The sequence below is a fragment of the Lactuca saligna genome, chromosome 4 (assembly GCF_052625555.1).
Source record: "Lactuca saligna cultivar CGN05327 chromosome 4, ASM5262555v1, whole genome shotgun sequence".
Lineage (NCBI taxonomy): Eukaryota > Viridiplantae > Streptophyta > Magnoliopsida > Asterales > Asteraceae > Lactuca > Lactuca saligna.
Genome location: NC_136420.1, coordinates 103,636,076 through 103,663,553, shown reverse-complemented (window position 1 = coordinate 103,663,553; position 27,478 = coordinate 103,636,076). Strand labels below are relative to the sequence as shown.

Here is a 27,478-nt window from a genome sequence, read left to right as displayed (position 1 = left end):
CCAGTTAGTTTTCGGACTTCGGTCCGATGCAGGGGCAAGGCCCCAGTTAGTCAGAGCTTCGGTCTGATGCAGGGGAAAAGGTCCCAGTTAGTTTCTGGACTTCGGTCCGATGTAGGGGGCAAGGCCCCAGTTAGTCCGGACCTCGGTCCGATGCAGTGGGCAAGGCCCAGTATGTGCTTTATATGTTATTGTATGGTATGCGGTAGATTGGGGGAGCTCACTAAGCTTTGTGCTTACGGTTTCAGTTTTTGGTTTCAGGTACTCAGTTTTCAAAAGAGGAGCTCGGCGAGGTTGTAGTGCACACACCATAGTCGTTTAGCCTGGGAGTGTTTTACTATGATAATGAGATTATGTTTTGAATTAAAACTCAAAATTTGTGTTATGACTTATGATACGGTTTTTATAAATATGGTTTTATTAATGTTTTAAAAGAAATTTTTAGTCGTGATTTTTGGGTCGTTACATCTGACCTCTCTTGAATCAGCTTGACCAAAACCCCAAGGTCAGCTGAAGTCAACTCTAGTTAACAGTCAAACTTTGACCAGACTCGTCGAGTGCACATGGGTGACTTGGCAAGTCCAAGCGTGTCCTCTGTATCCTTTTAAGGTCTCACTCAACTCATCGAGTGAACCTTCCACTCGACAGGTTACCACTGGTCATGAATCGCGGGGCAACCCCGAATCGAATTGTTGAGTTCCCTTATGGACTCGACGATTTCCTTCCATGGCAATACTCAAATGACCTTCTGAGGTCAGATCTATTTCTCTAACCTATAGATCTGAACTTACCATACTCAATAATCACGTAAAGGTCCAATCTTTACACTTATGCAATGTCTATAATGCTTCTTTTGGTGAAATAGCTTCTAAAATGGCAACCTAGGTTTATATCTACAATGGAACAAAATAAAGCAAGATGGTTGGGACTCTCTGGACCTCTAAAGGTCCAGATCTAAGAAGCATTCGACCTTGGGACCTCTTATGTTTTGAATCCAAGCTAAAGAAGGAGTAAGAAAACCCTAGATTCAAGTAGATCACCATAAACACGAGATTGAGCATAGATCTATACCTCTAGTAGCCTTGTCCGATAAAATGGTAGTAGATATGAGCTCCTTAACCTGTCTAGCTTGCCCTCCTTCCTTCTTTCTTGCAAAATTACACTAGAAATGATGCAAATAGCTTTTTCTATCACTCACTATGCTCTCTGGTTCTCTGGTGCTCTCAAGGGTGAAGGTGGCCACAAATGAGGGCCATAAGATCCCTTAAATAGGGCATGGGCCCGAGGATTTAGGGTTTCTGCCCACAGTGCGGACTCGTCGATTCGAATCCCCGACTTGTCGAGTCCCTTCATTAAATCCAGTCAGCAAATCGCGATCCTACTCAACGAGTCTAGGCGTCTACTCGTCAAGTCCCTCTTCTTGACAAAAATAAATAATCAAAATATGATACCTGGAATTCCGGATGTTACAATGACATAGTAGAGAGAAAAGACCGGAACCTACTCGAAATCGCTAGCTGTTTGAAGTTTGAGGCTAAATTACCCACCAAATTATGGGTGGAATGTGTGTTGACAGCAACCTACATCATCAATAGGTTGCCATCCAAAGTAATTGATCACAAAACACCTTTCGAAATTTTGTTCGACAGAAAACCGGATTACACCCACATGAAACTTTTGGATGTTTAGTGCATACTAGAAATACAGAGACACAAGGAGATAAGTTTGAAGTCAGGGGGAGGCAACTTTGACAGCCTTGTATATTTTCTCTGTAAACACACAAAGCGTAATAGAATTGTAATCTATTTTACTAGGGCGCTTTTATACGAAGCTTAAGTGATAATACCTTAGTATATTTTTTGTACGCTTTATGTATCCTATAAATAGGATCATTTACTAGAGTTAAACAACTTTGATAGCCTTGTCTATTTTTCTCTGTAAACACACAAAGCATAATAGAGCTGAAGCGAAATCTTATTTACATGTTGTGTTAAATTACTCATTCTTTCTTCAATATCAACGGTGATTAATACCATACTCGATTCATTGATTCTTCAATTGGTATCAGAGCATGAATCATCTCTATGATCTGATTTTCAATTGTTCAAAAAGTTTTTGAATCAACTTTTTGATTCAAAAGTTTCCATGCCTTTTGAAATTGAAAAATTCTCTTAGATCTAAGATTGTGATTTGATTCTGCATTTGGATTGTTGAATCGTGTGTTTTACTAGATTTTGTGAATCGTTTTAGATAATCATTTTCAAATTCTCGTTGTTAATTCAAAAATCATAAAAAACTTCATCTGTTCATCAATGGCGAATTTCAATATCAATTCAATGACTTCGTTTTCTCATATGCTTGGATCATCAACCAAAATTCCAATGTTAATTCCTGATTATTATGATCAGCGGGCTGATAGTATGTAAGATTATGTTAACGGGCTTGATGAAGAGTTATGGAATTGCATCAGTGGAACAGTTCAACCTCCAGTGAATTTTCAAAACATAGGTTCATCTGGAACTACTTCTGCTGTTGAAGATCAACAAACAAAACTGAAAAACAATGAAAAGCGATGCATGAGAGAGTTGAGAGGTGCTTTGCCACCTATTGTTTACAACTATATTTGTGGTTGTAAAACTGCTAAGGAGATTTGGAATACTCTAAAAAAAGTATCAAGGAAGTGAGAAGACAAAGATCAATTCTATAAAGCAGTGTTTGGTTGAACTGAAGGAGTTTAGAAAGAAGGAAACTAAAACAATTAAAGTCTACTACGATCGACTAAATGAGTTGATCTACAGGTGCAATTGCTATGGAATTACAAGGTCCTTAATGGAGTTTAATCTTACTTTTGTTATGGGATTGAGGAAGGAATGGATAAGTCTAAGTATGATAATCAAAAATCAGCAGAGCTTCGATAGTTCATCTTTGAATGATGTTTACAATCAGCTAAACACACACGAAAAAGAAGTTTCTGAAATAGCTGAAGAATCGAAGCAGAGTTTAGGAGGACCACTGGCTTTAGTTTCAAAAGTGACTGAGGTGGAGTCTGCTAAAAAGGGGAATTCGGATGAAGAAGGTTTTCTTTTTAATTCGGATGATGAAGATGTAGCTTTTTACTCGAATAATCGAGTTAAAAAGTTTTTCAAAAAGCCTTTTAATCCTAAAGGAAAGAAGAGTGAGGTGAAAGGAAATTTTATGAAGTCTGGTGAAGAAGAGAAAAACAAGTTTGAAAAGTCTGAGAAGAATGATCACAAGATGAAAAAGTTTAAGGGAGAAAAGAAATTGAAAGGGGATTCTGGCATAGACTGTCATTATTGCAATTGTGCAAATCACTTTGTAGTTGATTGTATGCTTCGAAAGAAAGAAGAAAAGAAGAATAGAAACACGGATGAAGCATATTATGTTGAAAAACTAGAAGAAGTCCATGGGAAGGCAACATGATTGTCTCTAGTGGCAAGAAGAGAGAGTGAAGATGAATAAAGTGGCACTTATCAGATCTGGTCATCCAGATCTGATGATGAGGAGATGAGGCATCCGAATCATGGTGCCATGTTTGCAAGCTTTGAGGAGGAAGAAGAGAAAGAGATATCTGGATGTTGCTTTGTTATGAAGTCAAGTGACAAATCTCCTATGACAACCAAGGTACATTCTATACTCGAATATTTTAATATTCCTTGACATGCATATGATTCTGAAATAATTTCTTTTGATGATACTGTTGCTTACTTTGATGCTATTGTTGTGTCTGTTAGTAACGAGACAAAGAAACTTAATAATCAATTGCTTGAGACACGAAAGTTGCTAGACACAAAATGTAGCAGGGTAGAGTATCTAGAGTTACAGTTACATAATGTCAATAATGATAGAGAGAATCTAGACAAGGATGTAAGGATGTTGTTGGCACAACATAACATATATTGTAACTCTACCAAACATTTGTATGCCAAATTCACTGCTTTACATCATTCTTCTGACATTAGCAAAGAACAACATCATTAATTGTTACCTTTTGCATTCGAAAGAGAAAAAGTTGATGTCATGTCATATGATTGTGAAAACACAATAGCTGATTTTAACAAAGTAGTAGATGATAGGTTTGCATATGGCGTTGTTAAGATAGATGAGTTTTTAAATGCTGATGAATTGGTTAATATTGTTAATGAAAGTTTGACAAAAGATGAACAAGTGAAAATTTTGAAATGAACTGAACATTCGAAATTTGATTCACAACTTAATTTTGTTGATGTCGATGAGAATTTGGATATTGTTAGCGAAATCAGTGAAATTGAAGAAGAAGAAAGTATTGATTGTTCTCAGTGATCTATCATTCATATCACATCTAAGGTCAAAGGTAAAGAAATTATTAATGATTCGATGGTTGAGGATGACATTAGAAAACCCTCTACTTCAAATTTTTTGATTTTGATGATGTGGAAGTCCGAGACAGTCAGACAGATAGTAGTGATGATGAGGAGGATGAAGATAAAGTTTCGAATGTTTGTAAGGCAGAAAAGAAAGTTTTAACTGAAACTTTAATTCCAAGAGTTGTTGAATAAGTGTATGGTGACAGTGAAATGTTTGACAAAGTGATGAGCGACGAAGGAGCACATTTTCAGGAAACTAACATAGTTGTGTATCCAAATTTTACATGTACTGATAATGTTGTGTTTCCAAATCAAGTCTTCGTCAACACTGGAAATACAGATAATATAAAGCCAGAATTCAACAAATCGGTCGAAGAGGACAATAAATGTTCAACAAACAAAGTATTTTTTGCGAATCAAAACATAGTTGAAAGCAACCTCACTAAGAATTCGTATGTTTTTCAACAACAAAAACCAAAACAAAAATGGGTTGTTAAATCTGAAAAGGAAAAAGAAGTTGTTAATTCAACTCCAATTGTGAAACTTAATTAAAATAATTTCAATGTGCTTGTTGATAAGTTTTCAAAAGACCATAAAGTTTCAAAGAGAAAGGCACGAAAGGTAATTTTTTGGCAAGTAGTGTCTAAGGAAAAACTTTCTTTAACTAAATCCAAAGATTCATTTGAGAAAAACTGTGTTTCAAAATTCAACTTAACATATATTTCAAAATCAAAGAGTTTTCAAAAGCCATTAGTCATAGATAAACCACGAAATACATCTTTTCATCAACCAATGAATGTAATAGACACCTTTTCAATTAATAAAAAGGTTGCACATGTTCGAAAATTTGATAACATTCGAAAGTATGAGACGTCGCAAAAGGGTGTGAATGATCGAAAACTTAACAATGTTCGAAAATCAATGAATAGTTAACCAACTTCACACGAAACCTTCAAATCATTAGTAAAATTTACACCATAAAAGCCAAATTTTCCAAATCCTCCAATCACAAAACCAACAAAGATTTCATGTACAAAAGGAAAATCATAATTTCATTCCGTTAATCATTGGCTTGAGGGACAAGGAAAAAGGTTTAAGTATGGAAAGTTTTCTCAAGGTCATATTAAAACAGCATACGAAAAGTATTTGAATGAGTCCACAACTGGAAGTTTATCTTCTCAAGATTCGAATACTCCAATTCAAAGATGGAAACCAATCAACAAATTAACAAAAATTGAGAAGCCTGAGGTGCAATCTAGTGAAAATCCAAAACTATCGAAAAGTTTCATTTCAATATCTTTCGATAATTATGTTGATTTAATTGATAGTATCAAGACACAAGTTCGAACTTGGGATTTCACTTCTAAAATTTATTCTTTATTTCAAGCTAATAACCAATGACCCAAAAAGCATTGGGCACCTAAAATTTTTCAATAATTGCAGGTACTATATGACGAGCAATACGATAATAAATGGTACATTGATAGTGGTTGCTCTTTTCACATGACTGGGAAGAAGGAGAACTTAAGAGACTTTCGAAGCTTGAAGAATGATGGAGTGGTTAAATTTGGAAACAATCAAAAGTGTCAAGTCAAAGGGTATAAGAAAAGAACGAATGGTCACTTCACAGTGAATCGGGTTGCTTATGTCGAAGGTCTTCAACACAACTTGATAGGTGTATCACAACTTGTGGTAGGCACTGGAAATCGAGTACTTTTTAACAAAGAAGGTAGTATTATTTCGAATGTCAACATAAAAGAAGTTTTGCTCAAATCCAAAAGTAAATGTGACATGTTTACATTGGACATCAATCTAATTGTGGGCAAACCTGATGTATGTCTACTTTCAAAAGCTACATCAAACCTTAGCTTGCAAGATTTGGTATGAGGTTTACCTGTACTTAAATTTGATAATGATTCTTTATGTGCAACTTGTGAAGTTGGAAAACAACATAAGCAAGGTCATCCAATCACGATTGATTCAAAGATTGTCGAACCACTAGAGCTTTTACATATTGATTTGTGTGGACCATCGACCGTATCAACACTCAACAAGAAACGATACATTTTAGTAATTGTTGATGATTTTCAAGATTCACGTGAGTTTATTTTCTCAGAATAAAATCCAAAGTTGCACAAATCATGATTGAGTTTATCAAGAAGATGGAAACGACACTGAAGAAGACGGTTCGAAAGATAAAGAGTGATCATGAAATTGAATTTAAGAAAAATATTCTTGATTCGTTTTTGGTGGATAAAGGAATTTCGCATAATTTTTCATCTCCATATACACCACAACAAAATGGTGTTGTTGAACGAAGAAATAAATCTCTATGTGAAGTAGCAAGAACTATGCTAGCATATACGAATCTTCCATAGTACCTTTGGGCTGAAGCTGTCTCCATCGCATGTTTTACTTAAAACAAATCTTTCATCCATCATCGTTTTAATATCACTCCATATGAAATAATAAATAATCGAAAACCTAATGTGAAATTTTTCCATGTTTTCGGATGCAGGTGCTTTATTATGAATCTTAAGGACAACCTTTTGAAGTTTCAACCAAAAGCTGATGAAGGAATTTTCCTTGGATATTTGCATAATTCAGTCGCCTATCGTGTGTTGAACAAAAAAACACGAAAAGTGGAAGAAGCATTTAATCTTACATTTGATGATTATTATATCAAACTAACTGAAAATCATTTTACAAATCATACTATTTTACAAGAAATTCCTGAAGAATCTGAAACTTCACAACCATTGGATATTGATTATGATTTGATTTTTGGAATTTTAGATCATGCTGTTGATGCTGAAATTAATGCAATGATAATCATATCTCTGAATCAACGAAATTCAATGAGAATTCAACATCACATCCTCAAGCAATGATCAAAAGTATGGATATTAGTCCAGTAGAAGAGGAGCACTTGGATTCGAACACTCTTGATGAAGGGGAGCATTCTTTCGAGGGGGATAATGGGAGAGAGAGAGGATGCTAATGTTGAGGGGGAGCATTTTGAACAAAATGAAGATTTTCATGACTTTAATGATGCATGTTCAATTGCAGGATCAGAACATGATGATTTATACGAAGATGCACATTTGGAATTTGATCCAACTTATCCACCAATGGAAAAATGGACAAAAGATCATCCGAAGGTGCAAATAATTGGTAATCCACAAGAGGAGTCCTAACAAGAGTTCAAATTCATGCAAAGAATGAGGTATTAAATACTCATCAAGAATTTTGCATGTTCAATGTTTTTATCTCTAAAATTGAACCAAAGACAATTAAGATTGCAATGGAACAGTCATATTGGGTTTTTACAATGTAATCTGAATTATCTGAATTTAAACGAAACAAGATTTGGAGATTAATTTCTAAGCCAAATGATGTTTCGAAAGTTGGGTTAAAATGGATTTTCAAAAATAAAATTGACAAAGATGGAAACATGGTTTGAGACAAAGCCAAACTTGTTGTTAAATGTTATTCTCAATAAGAAGGAATAGATTACGAAGAAACTTTTGCCCTTGTTGCAAGACTCGAGGCTGTTTGTATATTTCTAGCTTATGCAGCTCACAAAGACTTTGATGCTTTTCAAATGGATGTGAAGTGTGTATTTTTAAATGGAGAGCTTGAAGAAACTGTTTATGTAGAACAACCTCTAGGTTTTATTAACGAAGAACATCCTGATCATGTTTATATCTTAGATAAGGCAGTTTATGGTTTAAAACAAGCACCATGAGCATGGTATGCAACACTTACTTCGTTTTTAAAACAATCTAAATTTAAAGAAGGATAAGTTGATCCCACATTATTTCAAAAGAAAGTTGGGAATCATCTAATGATTGTTCAAATTTATGTTGATGATATAATTTTTGGCTCAACTGACCCTACCTTGTCTAGTGAATTCGAAAATTTGATGAAAAGCAAGTTTGAAATGAGCATGATGGGAAAATCAATAATTTTATTAGGTTGAATATTCGTTAAAACAGAGAAGGTATTTTTATCAATCAAGAAAAATATACGACGAATTTGCTAGAGAAGTTTGGATTGACGAATAACATGAAATCACGAGTTGCCATGGCAACTGGCATAAAGCTGACACCTTCATTAGATAAACCTGCAGTTGACCTAACTCTTTACAGCATGATAGGTTCATTACTTTATCTTACTGCTAGTCAACCTGATATCATGTTTTCTATATGTAATTGTGCTAGGTATCAGTCAAATCCACGAGAATCACATCTCACTGCTGTGAAGAATATATTTCATTATCTTAGGGGAACAATTTCATTAGGATTGTGGTATCCTTCAAAAACTGGGTTCTTTGTTCTAGCTTATTCGGATGCAGACTTGGGAGGTTGTAGTTTTGATAGAAAAAGCACAAGTGATGGTTGTCAATTGCTTGATGGTAAATTGGTGAGTTGGCAGTCGAAAAAGCAAACATGTGTATCAATTTCAACTGCTGAAGCAGAATATGTTGCTGTTGCTGCCTGTACATCAAAAATAATTTGGACCCAAAGTCAATTGCGGGATTATGCAATTAATATGAAAAAGATTCCATTATATTGTGATTCTCAAAGTGCCATAAGAATTTGTCATAATCCTGTTAAACATTCAAAGACTAAAACATATAGCTCTTCGTTATCATTTCATCAAGGATCATGTGGAAGATGGAATTATTTAAGTGCATTTTGTGAAAACAACAAATCAGTTAGCTGATATTTTCACAAAACCGTTAGATGAAAATTCTTTTGTAAGAATTTTGAAAGAATTTGGAATCATCAATGGAAATTTTGTTCCATGCGAAAAAGGAGAATGATGGTTAAAAAGGAATGGTTCAGAAACACGATATCAAAGAAAAAGGAATGTCATTCAGTATTCAAAGGTTACTGTTCATTGTCAACTCTGTAAATCCTTCGAATTCGTACATTTGTCATTTTTTTTCAAGGGTTGTCTAAATTTTGTATGTTTGCAACAAGTACATTTCTGTTTCTTATTTTATTTTTTTAAAATCAAAAATTCCAAAAAGTTTTTTTTTTTCAAAAATCTAAAAATAACAAAAATATATTGTTTCTCTTTTCTTTTTCGTATTTTGTTGCAGATTTTCATGTTGAATCACATGGTGCAATGCTTGCAGTTCTAGGGTCAGATATTTTTTCAAACACTTTGAACTAATTAAGATGTCCCTAGAAGCATGTTGCAGCATGTTGACCAAAGCCTCTATAGACTCAATGTGTATGTTCGAAAGCCTTAACGAAAATTTTCATACAAAGATTTCTTCCCAATCAGGCTTGTATTCACATTAGTCTTCTGAGCTACCTGACTCTTCTCACATGAGTTAAGAGTTTACTATTTGGTCCAAAATAACAGAGGTACATTTTGTGTCTTATACCAATCTTTTTCATCTCTAATTTCTTACACAATCACACACGAAGACATATGTCCAAGAGGTATCTGATTAAACCAATCGAAACCTAGACATATCACAACTCTGTGTTTATGATCAGACATCATGAGACCGTGATGAATGTGAAACCCAACTCTCTCAACATTTAAGGAATTGATGGGGAACTATGTTCCAGGTTTTAACGGAACATTTGTTTATGTACCTACATTCGAAACTCCAAATCATATTCATTTCTGATGAGTGGTCTTGATCAAACATTCAAAAGCCACGATGTTTGTTACCCAACAGGATCCAGTACATAATTTTTTCTTGAATATGATTTTAATGTGAGTTTTATTCGAAATTCAATGTCATTTAAAAGTTTTCCAAAGCAAACTTGTCACTGACTACACTGGTCAAACAAGTAATTTCTGTTACACTTACTCACCTTATTTTAGGTTGACATGTAACGAAATTCATTAAGCCACCTTGAAAGCCTTTTAAAAGAAGCCCTTCGATACTTCTTTCCAAGTATTCAATTGTAATTCATGGGAACATACACAAGCTGTTGATCATCTCTCTTGATGATTAAAGAAGCAATCTTTGCCCAGAGTTTTAATTGCCTTCGTGTCAAATTGAATTTTTGACATCACTGAATTTTAATTTTTTTTTATTATTATTGCTTCTCATCTACATTCTTTGAAACACTACACACACAAAATCCTTGAGGTTTTGAGTAATACCAACTCAGGCTGATGATTTCAAACATCTTGCAAATGACTTTACTTTGACACCCAAAAGTAAAAGAGCCTTACTTTCATATGAAGGGTTCCGACAGTTACTATTCCATTGGGGCCAAAAAACCAGCCTGTTTGAGGGGACGTTTTGTATTCTGTCCGGGTTTTGAGGTAACGTGACAGTTACTTTATCACGCATGCTTACTTTATCATCATCATGACACGGTTTTCTCGGTGCCACGTTAGATTTCATTAAATTCACATCCCGCTTTTATTTCAAAATCAAGGGTTACATATAAAAGGGGATTCAAGGGTTCATTATCAGTTTACGCTTTCAAACTCAATAATTCCCAAATACTCTCTGATAAACATCAAGCTTTCAAACCTTAACAATGGCGACTGCTGCTAATCCTGATGCAACTCTTTCTCACACCACTAATGATGTTACTTCTTTACCGATTATGAAGATTCAGGGTACGAATTATCAAGTGGAGGTTAATGTTTCTCAATACCCTGAAGAACTCAAGATGCTAATCGTTGCTTTGAAGGGTTCTATTCTGTCAAAAGCTATGTTCAATTCTTTTTCTGTTCCACTTTCATGGCTTTCTCAAGCTGGATCAACTGCTACATATTCAAAAGCTTTTGATGCAGTTACTTTCAATTTCATTAATGATAAAAAGGTCAGACTATCCAAGAATCTTTTCTATCAAATTTAGGAAATCCCTAATTCCCCACCGTATGTCAGTTTTACCTTTCCATAAATCGTACATGTGTTTAATGAAATGGGACGTCAACCTTAATTATCAAAGATTAGTGACTTCAAGAAGTTTGGTCTTCCTAGTGTTTGAAATTTCTTATTTGGTATTTTCTTGAGGTGTTTGACTGGAAGAACAGTTGGTCTTGATAAGGGTCGAATGGAGATTTATTCCATGGTTGCAAGGCTTTATTATGATCTTCAAGTGGATTATTCTACTCAATTGTGGAAAGAATTTCTGAAGAGTATCGAAAACACGAATGCTCTTCATGGCATTTCGTGTGTAAGATATTGGAGCTTGATTTTGCAGTATTTTTACGAGAAGGAGGGGATTATGGTACCAAATGATGAAGAAAAAGTTGTTTTTCATGTATATAGTTGTCCGAAGGATGCAACTGATGATGCTGAGGAGTTTCATGTTGTAGCTCGTATTCTTGATGCAATGCTCAAACGTGTTGATCCAACTAATATAATCTTAGTGACATATTTGCAAACAATCGATACAACTGTTGAGACTAGGATTCTATTGGCAAGAGAGGAGATAAAGTCAAAATGTATGAAGAAGACTAAAACTGGTTCTTCTGATAAACCAGTCCAGGAGTCTAAATCTACGAAGAATCCAAAGAAAACACCAGTTACTGATGCAGAGCCAATAATACAGGAAGTTTCAGTTGTTGACACACTCTTAACTAAGCATGTTGGTTCAGAAACTCAAAAAGGAATTATTCCTTCAAAGACCGGTGTTTTTCGAAGAATCAACATGAAGTCAAAGCACAAGAGCAGATATCCACTCACAAATGTCGTACGAAAGCCACAAGTTACTCATTAAGGAGTTCTATTTCGTGAAATTCCAGCGCCTGTTTCTCCATCATCAAAGAAACGAAGGACTGCTGATATGGCTAAACATATTTCAAAGAAGAAGAAGAAAAGCAAAATGATCATCTCTTCTGAATCTACAACTGACGAAGATGAAACAATTCCAGAAACTCCTGAAGCCAATCTTCAAAAATATACTTCTACTCCTTCACAGACAGCTGTTATACCACCCGAAGGTTCGGTTGCCAAGTCATTATCTGAGGAGGCACGAACTTCTGACATTCTTGTAAACGTATCTCATACGGATACAAATGTCATCATGGGTGAGTATGATTCGAAGAAAGATGACCAAGGTAAACCTTCGACTATTACCTCAGAAACTTTTATTTCTTTTCCTCCACAAATTACACCTATCATACTCATTACTTCCACCACAGATTCTCCTACTTTCGAAAACATTATCAAACATCCAATTACTTCTCTTTTCTCTTCTCAATCCACTAGTCCACCCACAACCACTTCACCAATTCAAGAATCTATTTTTATGGAGACTGAGAATGAATCTGAAAGTTTTGGAGGAACTTTTGAGAACTTGGAATTTGATGAAGATGAAGCTGATTTCCCAGATCATATGTTTATGGGAATGAAGCAGTTTAAAATCTTGAATACAAAACTGAATTCAATTCTTCAATTACATGTAGATCTTGGACGAGGTAATTATGTATCGAGTTTAGAAGTTGATGGTTTGTTAAAATTGCTAGAAGCAGGATCACTTCAAAAGTTTCGGGCATGATCAAAGACTTTGAGTCTCGTATTTTGGAGAAAGTGGATATATGTGATCATAACAATGAGATAAGGTTGAATTATCATAAGTCCACATTCGAAGGAGATTTGAAGAATTGCGACTGGTGACCAAGGAACGTCATGTATTGTTCATTCAAGACGTTAAAAAGGTGCGTGAGGATGTCAAATTTAAACTTCAAGAGTTTCGTCAAGATATGGAAAAAGAGATTGCATGTGTTCGCACAGAAAATACTTTTCTTTAAATCAGAAGGTTGACATAATTTGTGATGCTGTTATGAAATTTGCCAAGTTGTATGAAAGTTTGAGTCCTCAAATATCTCAACTTTCTACAACTAAAAACAAAAATTTTATGGAGGTCCTCACTTTGTTAAAGGATCTTAAAGCAGTATCTACAAAGCCAGTTTCATCTTCTCAACTATCTTTGGATGTTCTGTTCCAATTTTTTTCTAAATTTGAAGAAATACCTCTCCAATAGTTGGCTCCTCTTTCTCGCATATCCAACCTTCTTCCAACAACAGATGCCCTGCCTGTTTTTACAGGGGTGCAAGGGGGAGAAAGGAAAGGTGAAGATTTGAAGGCTGGTGGTGATCATGTGAAGGTGGTGGGAAAGGTATTTTCTTTGAAGATTCCAACTACAAAACCAATCATAGCAACTGCTGGTTCGATTACTTCGACAGTAGTAACAACTGTGTCAATTACAAGACTATTTTCAAAAGGAATTGTGATTGGTAAATCTACTAATGTTGGTGGGAGTGATTCAAAAATGAAAGAAGTAATAGAAGATTCAGCTTCGAAGGTAAGAGAAAAAACTATTTTGATAGAAAAGTCAAAGGAAGAAAAGAAGGCTGAGGTTGAGGCTGAACTGGAGAGGATGAGATTAGTACAAAGTATAATGACATAAAGAGCAAGTGATCCTCCAGGCATGAACAAAGGTGATCCATCAAAGCATTATAACTACAAAACAATTAAAGCCAAGGTTGCATTCAATTATATGTATTCATTTGAAAAGAAGCCAAAACAGAGCTACATAGTTACGAATACTGATGCAAGCCAATTGGACTTTCTAATCAATGATATGATGTTCATCATGAACCAGTTCAAATCCGAAAGCATATTCAAAGAAAAGGATGAAGGAACACATATGAAGATCAGATTTCATGCAGTCCTTGCTAAACCTTCTGAAGAGGTGTGGTCACTAATAAAGATAAGGAAAGTGATCAACATAAAGAAGGATGTTGTTTTTGAAAACATAGTCCAAAATATGAAGTATGTGGTAGCAGGGCGAAGGGGAATGTTTGTGATTTTACGATTGCTGATTTTCCATTAATGAACTTGTATGACCTTATACAAGTTGCATTGCTGTTGAAGGAAAGATCTTTCTCTTATCTTCAGAATACTAATCTGGATGAGTTCAAGCTTGGAGTTACTCACATCAAGATCTTCATTGAAAATTATTTTATATGCTTAGCATTAATAGATGTGGAGCTAGCTACAACAAAAGGATTAGAAATAACATTTCCAATGGCTCCTTCAAAGACTCAAGCAAATTTAAAAAAGTATGCTGATGGTGAAATTTTCTTGAAGCCCTTTGGGTTAGTCTTCTTAGGGAAGGACAAGTCTAGAAAATTGAAACGATTTTTGTTCCAGGCTGGTGAGGTGGAAAGGTACTCAACTTCTCAATATACGAACTTAATTGTTCGTATGAATCATTGTAAGAAGAATAATGAAGGAGATAAGAAGGAGCTTAAGAAGATAATTTCCTGGTATACTGAGATACGAAGAGTGATGATGTATTCCATCCAACTGCTTACGAATTGAAGTCTTCAACTATGATTACAAAGGGGGAGATTGTAAGGGTTGTGTTGTTGTAATTAGTCGAAGCATGCTTTGTACTCTTCGAATGAATTGTAATCTATTTTACTAGGGCGCTTTTATACGAAGATTAACTGATAATACCTTAGTATATTTTTTGTATGCTTTATGTATCGTATAAATAAGATCATTTACTAGAGTTAGACAACTTTGACAGCCTTGTTTCTTTTTCTCTGTAAACACACAAGTGTAATAGAGCTGGAGCGAAATCTTATTTACATCTTGTGTTTAATTACTCATTCTTTCTTCAATATTAACTCTGATTAATATCATACTCGATTCATTGATTCTTCAGTTTTCATGGGATATCCTCAGGTTCAAAAATGATATTGTGTGTATGACTTAGAAGCCAAGAGAATTGTTGTCTCTAGAGATATCAAGTTTTTTTTTGAAGAAAACTACCCTTATTCCAACATAAAGCACAAGTCTGACGCAACCAATGATCAAGATCCTTTTGAATTTGATGCTACTATATATGATGACCCAGAGTTGAGTGTTGCACCACAGCTACATCATGTAGTAGACGTACCTGCTACTATTGCAACTGAGCATAAAGAAGCTTATCAAACACTTCCATCGGAAAGCATGGATAATTATGACACTACAGTCAATCCTCACGATAGTGATGAACAACAAGACACATTCGTTCAGCAAAGAACCAGACCAAAGATACTACCAAAAAGATATGAGGTCTGTTAAGTTGATCTACCACCTTCGATCAATAATACACTTCATACACCTGATCAAGCTTCATCCACGGAACACTCATTAGGTAACTATTTTTCTTATGACAAGTTTTTTGACAGCCACAAAGCATTACTGTCTTCCATTAGTTCTCACATAGAACCACGAAGCAGCAAAAGATGTCAAGTGGAGAGAGGCGATGAAGAAGGAAATTAAAGCTTTAGAAACTAATGGGACTTGGACTCTTGAACATCTACCTCCTGGTAAGAAAGCTGTTGGATCTAAATGGGTATATAAGGTTAAGTATAAACCAAATGGTGAAGGGAACGATACAAAGCCAAATTAGTGGTGAAAGAGTATACTCAAACAGAGGGTATTGATTTTCATGACACTTTTTGTCCCTGTTGCTAAGCTTATCACTGTCAGAACATTACTAGACATCACGGCCAAGAAAGATGGGATTGTAAAATAGCTAGATGTGAACAATGCTTTCTTGCATGGTGATTTGCAAAGAAGAAGTTTACATGAAGGTCCCTGAAGGTTTTGCAAAGGAAGGTGATAACGGGGTATGTAGGTTACGAAAGTCCCTATATGGACTTCTCCAAGCATCACATAACTGATACCAAAAATCTACGCCGATGACGTCATCATAGCCAGTAACAATTGCGCCAAAATACAAGCCACAAAACTTAAACTTCATCGACGTTTCAATATTAAAGATATGGGTCCCCTAAAATATTTTTTGGGCATTGAGGTGGCCAAAACAACTGAAGGTATTGTGCTCAGCCAATGAAAATATACCCTCAACATCCTAGGTGATTGTAGGATGGAAGGATACAGGCCCAGTTCCTTTCCCATGGAGCAAAACCTCCAACTTAATCAAGGAACAGAAAGTCCACAAGTAGAAGCAAGTCAATATCATCGATTGATTGGGTGCTTCCTCTGTCCTCAAGCAACACGACCTGACATTGCATATGTTGTTAATATGCTTAGTCAGTTTGTGGCCGATCCAAGGCAAACACATATGAATGCTGCAATATGTGTTCTTTGCTACCTCAAAAATACTCATGGACAAGGCATACTGCTGCCTCGAGAAAGAGGGCTAAACCTTATGTCATATTGTGACTCTGATTGGCTTGGTTGTGCATACATGAGGCGGTCAAGAACTAGGTATTTACTTGTCTTGGGCGGAGCACCAATCTCTTGGAAAACAAAGAAACAAACGATGGTCTCGCGCTCCTCAGCTGAAGTAGAGTATCAAGCCATGGCAATTACCGTTAGTGAGATGCTATGGGTTCGATGGTTATTAGTGGTCTTACAAGCGCCTCAAATGAACACCACTGCACTCTTTTGTGACAATCAAGCGGCTAGACAAATAGCTAATAACCCGATTTTCCATGAACGCATGAAACATGTCGAAATGGACTATTATTTTGTACGTGAACATGTTGAAACTAATGAGATTTTACCAGTTTAAGTAGACACTAAACTTTAAGTGGTTAATTTGTTCACTAAAGCCTTGGGAGCAGAAAGACGACGAATGTTGATGAGCAAGCTGGGCATTCGAAACTTACATGCTCTAGCTTGAGGGGAGTAACGAAATTAAAATCTTATTTGAATTTGTATCTTTATCTTTAGTTTCTGTTGCTAGGATTCTTATCTTTATGTTTTGTTAGCTTCAAAATTATTGTATTTAAAACCCTAAAAAAGATCAATAAAAGTTAAGTTCTCATTCAAACAATTTCTATAAGATTTGGGTTTTATTAAATTAAGTTTAATGCTACCTTCTTATTCCAATCTAATAGATACAATACTTCACAACAATGATACCGTTGATGAAGTTTATAAAGCCCTACATTTCAAGGAAAAAATGTAGCAAATGGTGTCTATTGATGGCTCAAGCAACTCAAAAGTCTAAGGGTTTAGTAGTTTGTGGCAGATTAAAGGAGAAAAACTCAAATAATGGTTTTTAGGAAAAAGGATATATCGAAATCCAAAGGCAAGCTCAAGACTTGAAAATGTCTTTCAAGAAAAATAGGCATAAGATATCTCAACGTTACATACTAATAATATATAATAAAGAAAGATAAAACAAAATGGTAAACAAACCCGTGACAATAGAACCGAATGAGAGTTTTTTGTAATCGTTGTAAGATATGTCAATATTAATGACTAAAGGGTTCTTGATTCCAGTTGTACCTATAATATGTGTTCATATAAAACAAGGATGTGGAAATTGTTCAGCGGTTGACTGATATTAAGCGATTAATCGGACTATGCACTGATTAATCGGGAATCATAAATTACTAATTAAAATTATTTAAAAAATTAATATATCCTAAAAAATAAGTATTTGAAATTAAAAAATTAAAAATTTTGAATTTTGAAAATTTTAGTATAATATTTTAAAATTTGAAAATTTTGGTGCAATATTTAAAAATTAAAAAAATTGAATTTGTTAAATATTTTCCGCTTATGACCGCCGAGGACCATCAAGTCCGAGTTTGATCAATTTTGACCAATTTCTGCTAAGCACTGTAATCGTAATCGGTTCAAGACTATCAAACAGTTAATCGCCAATTAATCAACCGCCAATGCCGATTTCTGCAACACTAAAGGACGGTTTACCACCTTCGAACAAATTCATATTTTAAGTTTAGTTCTTAGTTTCAATGAGTCTATTGTAAGTATTGGCACTATCTAAATGCTTAGATGTTTGATGTCACATTTATAATACTAGTTAATGTTCATTACATTCCAAAGATGAACAAAAAATTATCTTTTTAAGTGCCTCTAATGAAAACTAATATAAATATTCACACGACAAAGACAATTTATTGAGTACAACAAAAGGTTCTCTAGTTCTGATAAGGGCTAATTCGAGAACTGGTCTTTACTATGTCTTAAGTACTATAATCACAGGTTCTGTCACACTTATAATTTTGATGACAAGTACTCATGTTATAAATGTAATTTTGACAATTACGTGTATACTTACCACCCCCAAAATTTTGAAAATCAAAGGTCGTCTTATCACTACTTGTTCGGCCACTTCTATTAAACCATATGATGTCAAGATTTGGCATTGTGGACTTTGTCATGAGTGAACTTGGTTTAACCGAGTTAAACAGATATGATCTGTCTGAAGGTTATAACAAAAGGAAACTACAATTCTTTGAGCATTGTCTAGTTGTTAAACATAAGATGGTGAATTTCAACACTTCGTTTCACACCACCAAAGGCATCATCTATTATGTTTACTTATATCATGGGGTCCATCTTACAAAAAATCCATTAGAGGTGCTAGCTACACATGGTGATCACTTAAGAAAACATGTCCACATTACTTGCAACATAAATCAGATGCATTCTTGGCATTTAAAAAATGGAAAACTATGGTAAAAGGGAAAGTTAGGAATAAGGTAAAGAATATATACATAGATAATAGAATGCAATTATGTTCAAATGAATTCGAATCCTACTACAATAATGAAGCATTATTAGACACTACATTACACATGCTCCTCAACAGAACCGTGTATCCGAGGGAATAAACAAGATCATTATTTCCAACGCCCATTACATCTTGTCTAATGCAAACCCGAAAAATCGATTTTAGGTTGAGGTTGCTTCCACAACCTATTTTCTTATAAATTGACCAACCTTTATAGCTCTTGAAATTAAAAAACCAATTGAGGAATGGCTCTCTTCTCTTACAGATTACTCAAAGATAAGGATTTTGATACACGTCTTATGCCAACTAGACCGCAGGTGTAAAACCCCATTCTTTATACTTTTAGAATATTGTGGTTTTAAAATATTATATGAATTATAGTCATATTTTCACAAAAATGGTCCCATAAAAAATATTGTTTCGAAGTATTTAAACCAACAGTAGGGTTGAAAACTTTATACAACACAGGACCATAGTAATACACATGGTTGCATAACAAAAAAAACTATGTTCATTTTTCTAAAAGTCCAGTTATAATGACTAACATCTTGTATCTCTTTGCACCTGAACCTCATAAACATGGGATAAACAAAATACGTATGAATAACATGAATACCAGTATAAATAACAAAAATTGTTTTGTGAGCTACATGGATTTTAAACACATCACACTTTAAATGAATTTAACAAATCATTTAATTTAACATAATCTATGCAAGTGTCATGTATTAAATGTGTGATTCATTCCAATGCAAGCATGTATCTTGTGTAGTAGTGTATTGTGTGGAATATCAACAAAAAAAAATTGTCTATTTTATTCTTTTTTTTATTTAACGGATTGATTGGTTGGTAATAAATGTTGTAAGGGGGGTGACCCTTGTAAACAGTACGATTTGGATTGTAAATGCCAACAAACTTCGTTAATAATTGGTGTGCATAAAAGGGCACACAACATCTTTTGTTTTGTTTTTTTCTTTGGTTTTGTTAATTCTTAGGTTTACATATGGCTTGAAGTTATGTATCTTGCAATATAAAGATTGACATTGATTGTGCCTATAGAAAATTCGACATAATTACTTTGACTTTTGTATAATTGCATTAATTAATATATATTAGGTAGAGATTTGTGGATGTACATGTTGTTTTAGTGAAAAGAATTTTCAGATGGTTTTTGTTTATTTCTTTCTCATTTGTATTACACATTTTTCGATCTATATGGATGTTATTAATTATTTTTTTTATTTTTTTTTGGAAATCTTGTAACCACTAACCAGTTTATGAATAACTGAATAGGCTTGATTTTTGATTCGTAGATATCACAAGTTATCCTGCCTCTTCATAATTTTGTAGAATTATAAATTTTAATAATATCTAGTCGAGCTCCTTGTGTTTTTCCACATATTTGATTTCCTATTTGATTTCGGGGTTCGTTCTTGAGAGATCAAAGTAAGAAAACCCAAACCCACATATCTATATTTTAAGATTCGATTTCACTACTGGAATCCGACGCAGTTAGAACCATCCCCATCCCCTTCCCCGCTTTTTATATTCGGGTAATATAAAAAGTTGATGGAGTGAGCAATAAGGACATTTTATTAAAAGTTTTGAAACCACACGGTCCACGTTGAAGGTTTTTTGAACTTAAAGACTATGTCATATTTTTGGAAAGCACAAGGACAATTTATGAAGTTTTGCTCTTAAGGACATTTTGTTAAAAGTTTTAAAACTATAGGATGTTATTACAGAAGTACACAATCAACAAAGTAATTGAAATAAAATGAACTAAATTCAGATATATTTAATATACAAGAATCAAATTTACAGAAAACATACTTGTTTGATGATTACATAGAAATATAACCACGAAATTGTAGAGATTGATGCCTGCTTTTGCAGTATCCTAAGACAGAAATTTTACTGGAATAGGTCTGTCTTGAGGATACAACAATCCAATTCAAGAACAGATCTTGAATTTGTCGAAATTCACCATGATCCCTTTGGAAAGATAAACGATTTTTGAGAGAAAGATTGTGTGTATCATTAGCCTTCAAATTCTATCCAGATTCCTTCATTTATAGGCTTCTAATGGTGGTTGTAAACCACCAACTGAAATTAACTACCAAAACTGTCTGCAATTAATCCTTTATTTAACAGAATTTGTTTTGCACTGAATTAATAAAAAGATTAATTAAGGACTAATTAATTTCAGATTATATATTAAAAAAATATTATTTAGTCCCAAGGCACTATCTTTGACCATTAATATTTAATAATCCAAACCTACTATTAGCCCAATTAGACTAGTCAAACGCCACAACCCAAACCCAATTTGCTTAACCCATTACTTGGTCCATTTAAATAAATGAGTGGGACAAGTCTTACAAGGTGGGAAAAGGTTTCCTCTTCCACCAATGTGGGATAAGTCCCATATTGTGATTTTATAGAGCAAAGTTCCAACAATACCCCACATTTTTTTATTCAAACTCAACGAATACCCCACATTTGAATAGAAAATAACTGAGCTTTGATATTCAGATAAGGGAAGTAAGATATAAAATGCATCTGAATAGGTGTTGGAAAACTTAAACCTTTCATAGTGAGTACTACTTGGATCTACTTTGTGGGTAGTGAACTAGAGTCTTGAACTAACCACTTTTTATAGTAGAATCAAAAACAAGAAATATCACACATATCATATCTAAGCATGGTCCGTTTCTTACCGTTGTGTTCTTTTCGGTCGTGAACAATCCTTTCTTCATGAGACTTTTAGAGAGTTTAGCCATATCAGGTCCCAAAGATGCGACCTCACATCCATCTCACATAGGTAATGCTAATCTGTAACAATCCGTACTATTCCACTATAGAAGCTATTAGCATTATTAAGAATAAAGAATTCATCCCTATATCATCAACGGAAAAACACAAAATAGATATCATAGGAGTGAGCATACCTTGGTGTTGGTGGTTCTTTGAGTCTTCCCCAACTAGTTGTCGTACTGAAGCTAGACCATGGGATCTCCAATGTTGCTAGGTTAGGTTTCCGCCAGGTGGTGACTCATTGTGTTGGCTTTAAGCCCATTCCCCTCGATGTGAAGAGAACTTGCTCTCTACTAAGGCCTTTTGTCAAGGTATCAGCTATATTTTCCTTTGACTTGATGTAACTAATGGAAATGATTTCATTCTTCAGCAAGTCTCTTATTGTAATATGTCTGCGCCTAATGTGTCTTGACTTTCCATTGTATATATGACTTTGTGCTCTAGTAAGAGCAGCCATACTATCACAATGTATGGCAATGGCAGTAACAGGTTGAGGCCACAGAGGAATACCCTCTAGGAAGCTTTTGAGCCATTCATCTTCTTCAACAGCTTTATCTAAAGCAACGAACTCTTCTTCCATTGTAGAACGAGTATTCACAGTTTGCTTAGATGATTTCCAAGAGATAGCAGCTCCATTAAGAGTGAACACATATCCACTTGTGGATTTTTCCCCTGAAGTATTGGAATTGCATCACAATACCCTTCAAGAATAGGAGGATAATTCGTCTAATGCAGTCCATAATTCATTGTATGCTTTAAATATCTAAGCACTCTCACTAATGCATATCAATGATCTTTTCCAGGATTGTGGGAGTAACGAATCAATCTACTTACACTATAAGCCAAGTCCGGTCTAGTACAATTCATAATTTACATTAAGCTACCAAGAACTTGAGTATATTCTAACTGAGCTACATTATCACCTTTATTCTTCTTAAGATGACTTGAAGGATCACAAGGGGTGACTATCGGCTTGTCATCATAGTGTCCAAACTTCTTAAGTACACTTTCAATATAATGGGACTGAGTTAGAGTATAACCATCAGATCTTCTTTGAACTCTTACACCAAGGATCACATCTACTACTCCCAAGTCCTTCATGGAAAAGGATGAGTGTAGCATTTTCTTGGTTTGATTGATAACATCCAAATTAGTACCCATTATAAGTATATCATCCACATACAAGCATATGATGACACATGCATTCTTGTATTGTTTGACATAAACACATTTATTACATTCATTAATTCTAAATCCATTAGAGAGTAATGTGTTGTCAAACTTCTCATGCCATTGCTTTGGAGCCTGTTTTAGTCCATAAAGTGATCTAACTAACTTACAAACTTTGTTTTCTTGACCCTTAACCACAAACCCTTCAGGTTGGTTCATATATATCTCTTCATCTAGTTCACCATACAAGAAGGCAGTTTTCACATCCATTTGGTGTATTTCCAAATATTGAATGGCTGCAATTGCTACTAATGTGCGAATTAATGTAATTCTTGTAAAGGTGAATAAGTGTCAAAGAAGTCTTGACCCTCTTTTTGACGATACCCTTTAGCTACTAAACGAGCTTTTTACTTCTCAATGGTACCATCAGGTCTAAACTTCTTCTTGAATATCCATTTGTGCCTAATTGTTTTTGTCCAGGTGGCAAATCTACCAATTTCCAAGTCTTATTCTGCACATTGGAATCAATCTCAATTTTGATTGCCTCTTTCCAAAAGGGAGCTTCAGACGAATCCATAGCATCCTTGTAGGTTGGTGGTTCCTTATTCACTACATAAGTCATGTAATCAGGTCCAAAATCTTTGGCTATTTTCCCCGTTTGCTTTTTCTGGGTTCTAAGTTATCTTCTTAAACCTTAGAAGAGCTCTCTTCATTTGATTGTAAACTTTTGTCTGAAATGGCATCATTTAGTCCATCATCCAGAGGTCTTTTCCTAGAGCATGTAACCTCTTTCTCTTTATCCTTAAAAGGAAAAATATTTTCAAAGAATGCAGCCTCTGCTGATTCCATGATGGTTTGGTTATGGATATCATCAACATGTGATTTAAACACACGAAACCTATAGGCTGCGCTATTCATGGTAGGGCCAAGATAAATGCAATCTATGGTTTTTGGTCCAAGTTTAGTCCTCTTAAGAAGAGGTACTTGTACCTTAGCAAGGCAACCCCACACTTTCATCCTTTTATAAGAGGGTAACCTCCCTTTCCACAGATGATAGGGTGATTTATCACTCTTTTTATGAGGAATTCTATTAAGTAATGAATTTGCTGCAAGACATGCTTCTCCCCACAGATTATATGGTGCTCCAAAAGTAATTAACATTGAATTAATCATGTTTTTCAATGTTCTATTCTTTCTTTCTGCCACTCCATTTTGTTGAGGAGTATATGGAGCAGTTGTTTGATGTATAATACCATTTAAAGTTCAAAATTCAGCAAAGTCTTTGGATTCATATTCTCCTCCTCGATCAGACCTTAGAATTTTGATCTTTTTGTCAAGTTGATTTTCAACTTCAGCCTTGTAATTCTTAAAATAATTCAAGGCTTCATCTTTGGTATTTAACAAATAAATATAACAATACCTGCTGCAATCATCAATAAAGGATATATAATAATTCTTTCCTCCTCTTGTAGGTGTTGCTCTAAAATCACATAAATCAGAGTGGATTAAGCCAAATATTTCATTAGATTTATCAACTGATTTATGAGGATGTTGTGAAAATTTTGATTCTACACAAACCTCACATTTTAAGTTTTTATCTAGTGAACATTTTGGTAACATGCCAGGTTTTTCCATTCTTTGAATAGAACGAAAATTGAGGTGTCTCAAACGAGAATGCCACAAAATTGAAGGATCATGCATATACATAGAAGAGGGGCTAGTAGTGCCCATTATTGCATTAACATTAACATTGGTTACATCATTGTTTTGTGTTTCAACACCATAGTACAAAGGTAAGACACTGACTTTGAAGAGACCCTCACTAAGGTATCCTTTTCCAACATACACCCCACCCTTGGTGAGAACAAACTTATCAGACTCAAATACAAGTTTGAAACCTTTGTTACTAAGAATAGGACCAGAAATCAAATTCTTAGTAATTTCAGGAACATGCAAAACATCACTTAAAATGAGTTCTTTTTCAGAAGTCAGTTGCAGGTTCACTTTTCCCTTTCCTTCAACTTTTGCAGTAGAGTCATTCCCCATAAAAATTGGTTCAGAATCCGAGACTTTCTAGTATGTAGAAAACATGGTTTGGGAGTTGCAAATGTGCCTTGTGGCTCCAGTATCAATCCACCAATCCACACAATTGCTAACTATGTTGGTTTGAATCACAGCAACAAACTGATTTGGTGATTCAACCATGTTGGCTTGACCAGAATTTCCTCCACTAGAATTGCCACCATTATTTCCATTGTTCCCTCCATTGTTTCCTCCTTGACCCCTCCTGAATCTGCAATCTTTGGCCTTGTGTCCAATTTTGCCACAAACATAACATGGACCGAAATTCTTCTTGTTAGGGCCATGATTTTTGCCATTTTGGAAGAGTTTTTGGGGCCTTGCTTCCCTTTCTTGTTGTTGTGCTTTTTCCTTGAAGTACTTGCTTCTCCAACAAAGTTTGCACTTGGTTCTAAGGAATTTGCATCTGCCTTCTCATTCAATATGTTATCTTCTTCCACACGAATTCTCAACACAAGTTGCTCAAAACTCATGTCATCAGTTAAGTGTTTGAGATATAGGTTGAAATTCTTCCAAGATGGAGGAAGTTTTTCAATGATTGAACCAACAAGAAAGTTAGAGTTTATACCCATACCTTCAACTTCAAGATCATGTGCAATGACTTGAATTTCCTCCACTTGTTTGAGGACAGATTTGGTATCCACCATCTTGAAATTCATGAATTTTCCAATCACGAATCTCTTGGAACATGCCACTTCTGTTTTGTATTTCTTTTCCAGTGATTCCCATATCTCTCTTGCAGTAGTCATGGTAGAGTAGATATCATAGAGAGAATCATCCAGGGCATTCAAAATATAATTTCTGCAATTATATTCATTTGTGTTCCAAGTTTCCACTGCCCTTTGATGTTCTGCCAATTGGGCTTCACTGGGTGGTGTTGTTCCTTCTGCAGTGGTTATACCAACAGGAGGAGAGGGGGAGTCATCAATGAGAACATTGAAAACATGAAGAGTTGTTAGATAAAACAACATCTTCTGTTGCCATCTCCGGAAATCTGAGCCTTTGAATTTCTCAGGCTTTTCCACATGTGTTTTGATGATGGAATTTTGATCCATTCTTCACTCTTTGATTTCTATCTTTGAATGTTATTACAGAAGTATACAATCAACAAAGTAATTGAAATAAAATGAACTAAATTCAGATATATTTAATATACAAGAATCAAATTTACAGAAAACATACTTGTTTGATAATTACATAGAAATATAACCACAAAATTGTAGAGATTGAGGCCTGCTTTTGCAGTGTCCTAAGACAGAAATTTCCCTAGAATAGGTCTGTCTTGAGGATACAACAATCCAATTCAAGAACAGATCTTGAATCTGTCGAAATTCACCATGATCCCTTTGGAAAGATAAACGATTTTTTAGAGAAATATTGTGTGTATCATTAGCCTTCAAATTCTGTCCAGATTCCTTCATTTATAGGCTTCTAATGGTGGTTGTAAACCACCAACCCAAATTAACTGTCAAAATTGTCTGTAATTAATCCTTTATTTAACAGAATTTGTTTTGCACTGAATTAATAAAAAGATTAATTAAGGACTAATTCATTTCAGATTATATATTTAAAATATTATTTAGTAAAGAAGAGCCCCTAGCCCAAGGCCCTATTTTTGACCATTAATATTGAATAATCCAAGCCTACTACTAGCCTAATTAGACTAGTCAAACACCACAAGCCAAACCCAATTTGTTTAACCTATTACTTGATTCATTTAAATAAATGAGTAGGACAAGCCTTATAAGGTGGGAAAATGTTTCCTCTTCCACCAATGTGGGATAAGTTCTATATTGTAATTTTATAGAGCAAAGTTCCAACACGGACCACGTGGAAGGTTTTTTGAACAAACAAAAGTTGACGGAGTGAGTAATAAGGACATTTTGTTAAAAGCTTTGAAACCACACAGACCACGTGGAAGGTTTTTTGAATTTAAAGATTATACCATATTTTTGGAAAGCACAAGGACAATTTATGAAGTTTTGCTCATAAGGACATTTTGTTAAAAGTTTTGAAATTATAGGGACCATATGGAATTTTTTTGAACTTAAAGACTATATGTCATATTTTTGGAAAGCATAAGGACAATTTATGAAGTTTTGCTCTTGTTTTTAACCTGGCAAATATGAAAGTCAAGTACAACGATGAAGAGTTGGTTTTGATAATATTATGTTTAATGTCAAAATTCTTATTCCAATATAAAAGATAAAACATTTTACAAAAATGGCACCTCAATTGACGTAAGTTTATGAAGCCCTATATATTACGGAAAAGATGAAGCGGATGGTGTCTATTGATTGTCAAGCAACTCAAATTAGCTCATGGCAGATTAAAAGAGAAAATCTCAAATAATGGGTTCTAGGAAATAAAGGCATATTGCAATCCACAGGCAAGCTCATGACTTGAAAATATTTCAAGAAAAACAACATATGATATCTCAATGTTACAAAGTATTCATTTGTGCTATAATTATTGTCCACACTTTTGAATGATTTATTCAACTTTGACAGTAGTAAAAAACTTGAGAGTTTCTTG

The 27,478-nt window shown here is 34.6% G+C and overlaps 1 protein-coding gene across 1 annotated transcript; it reads left to right on the top strand.

The window, feature by feature from the left end:
* The first annotated feature begins 8,429 nt into the window (after window positions 1-8,429).
* Window positions 8,430-9,545, top strand: LOC145039995 (secreted RxLR effector protein 161-like). Its single transcript, XM_078987988.1, has 2 exons — window positions 8,430-8,862; window positions 9,472-9,545. The coding sequence occupies exons 1-2, from the start codon at window positions 8,430-8,432 to the stop codon at window positions 9,543-9,545; spliced, it is 507 nt and encodes a 168-aa protein (XP_078844114.1).
* The last annotated feature ends 17,933 nt before the right edge of the window (window positions 9,546-27,478 follow it).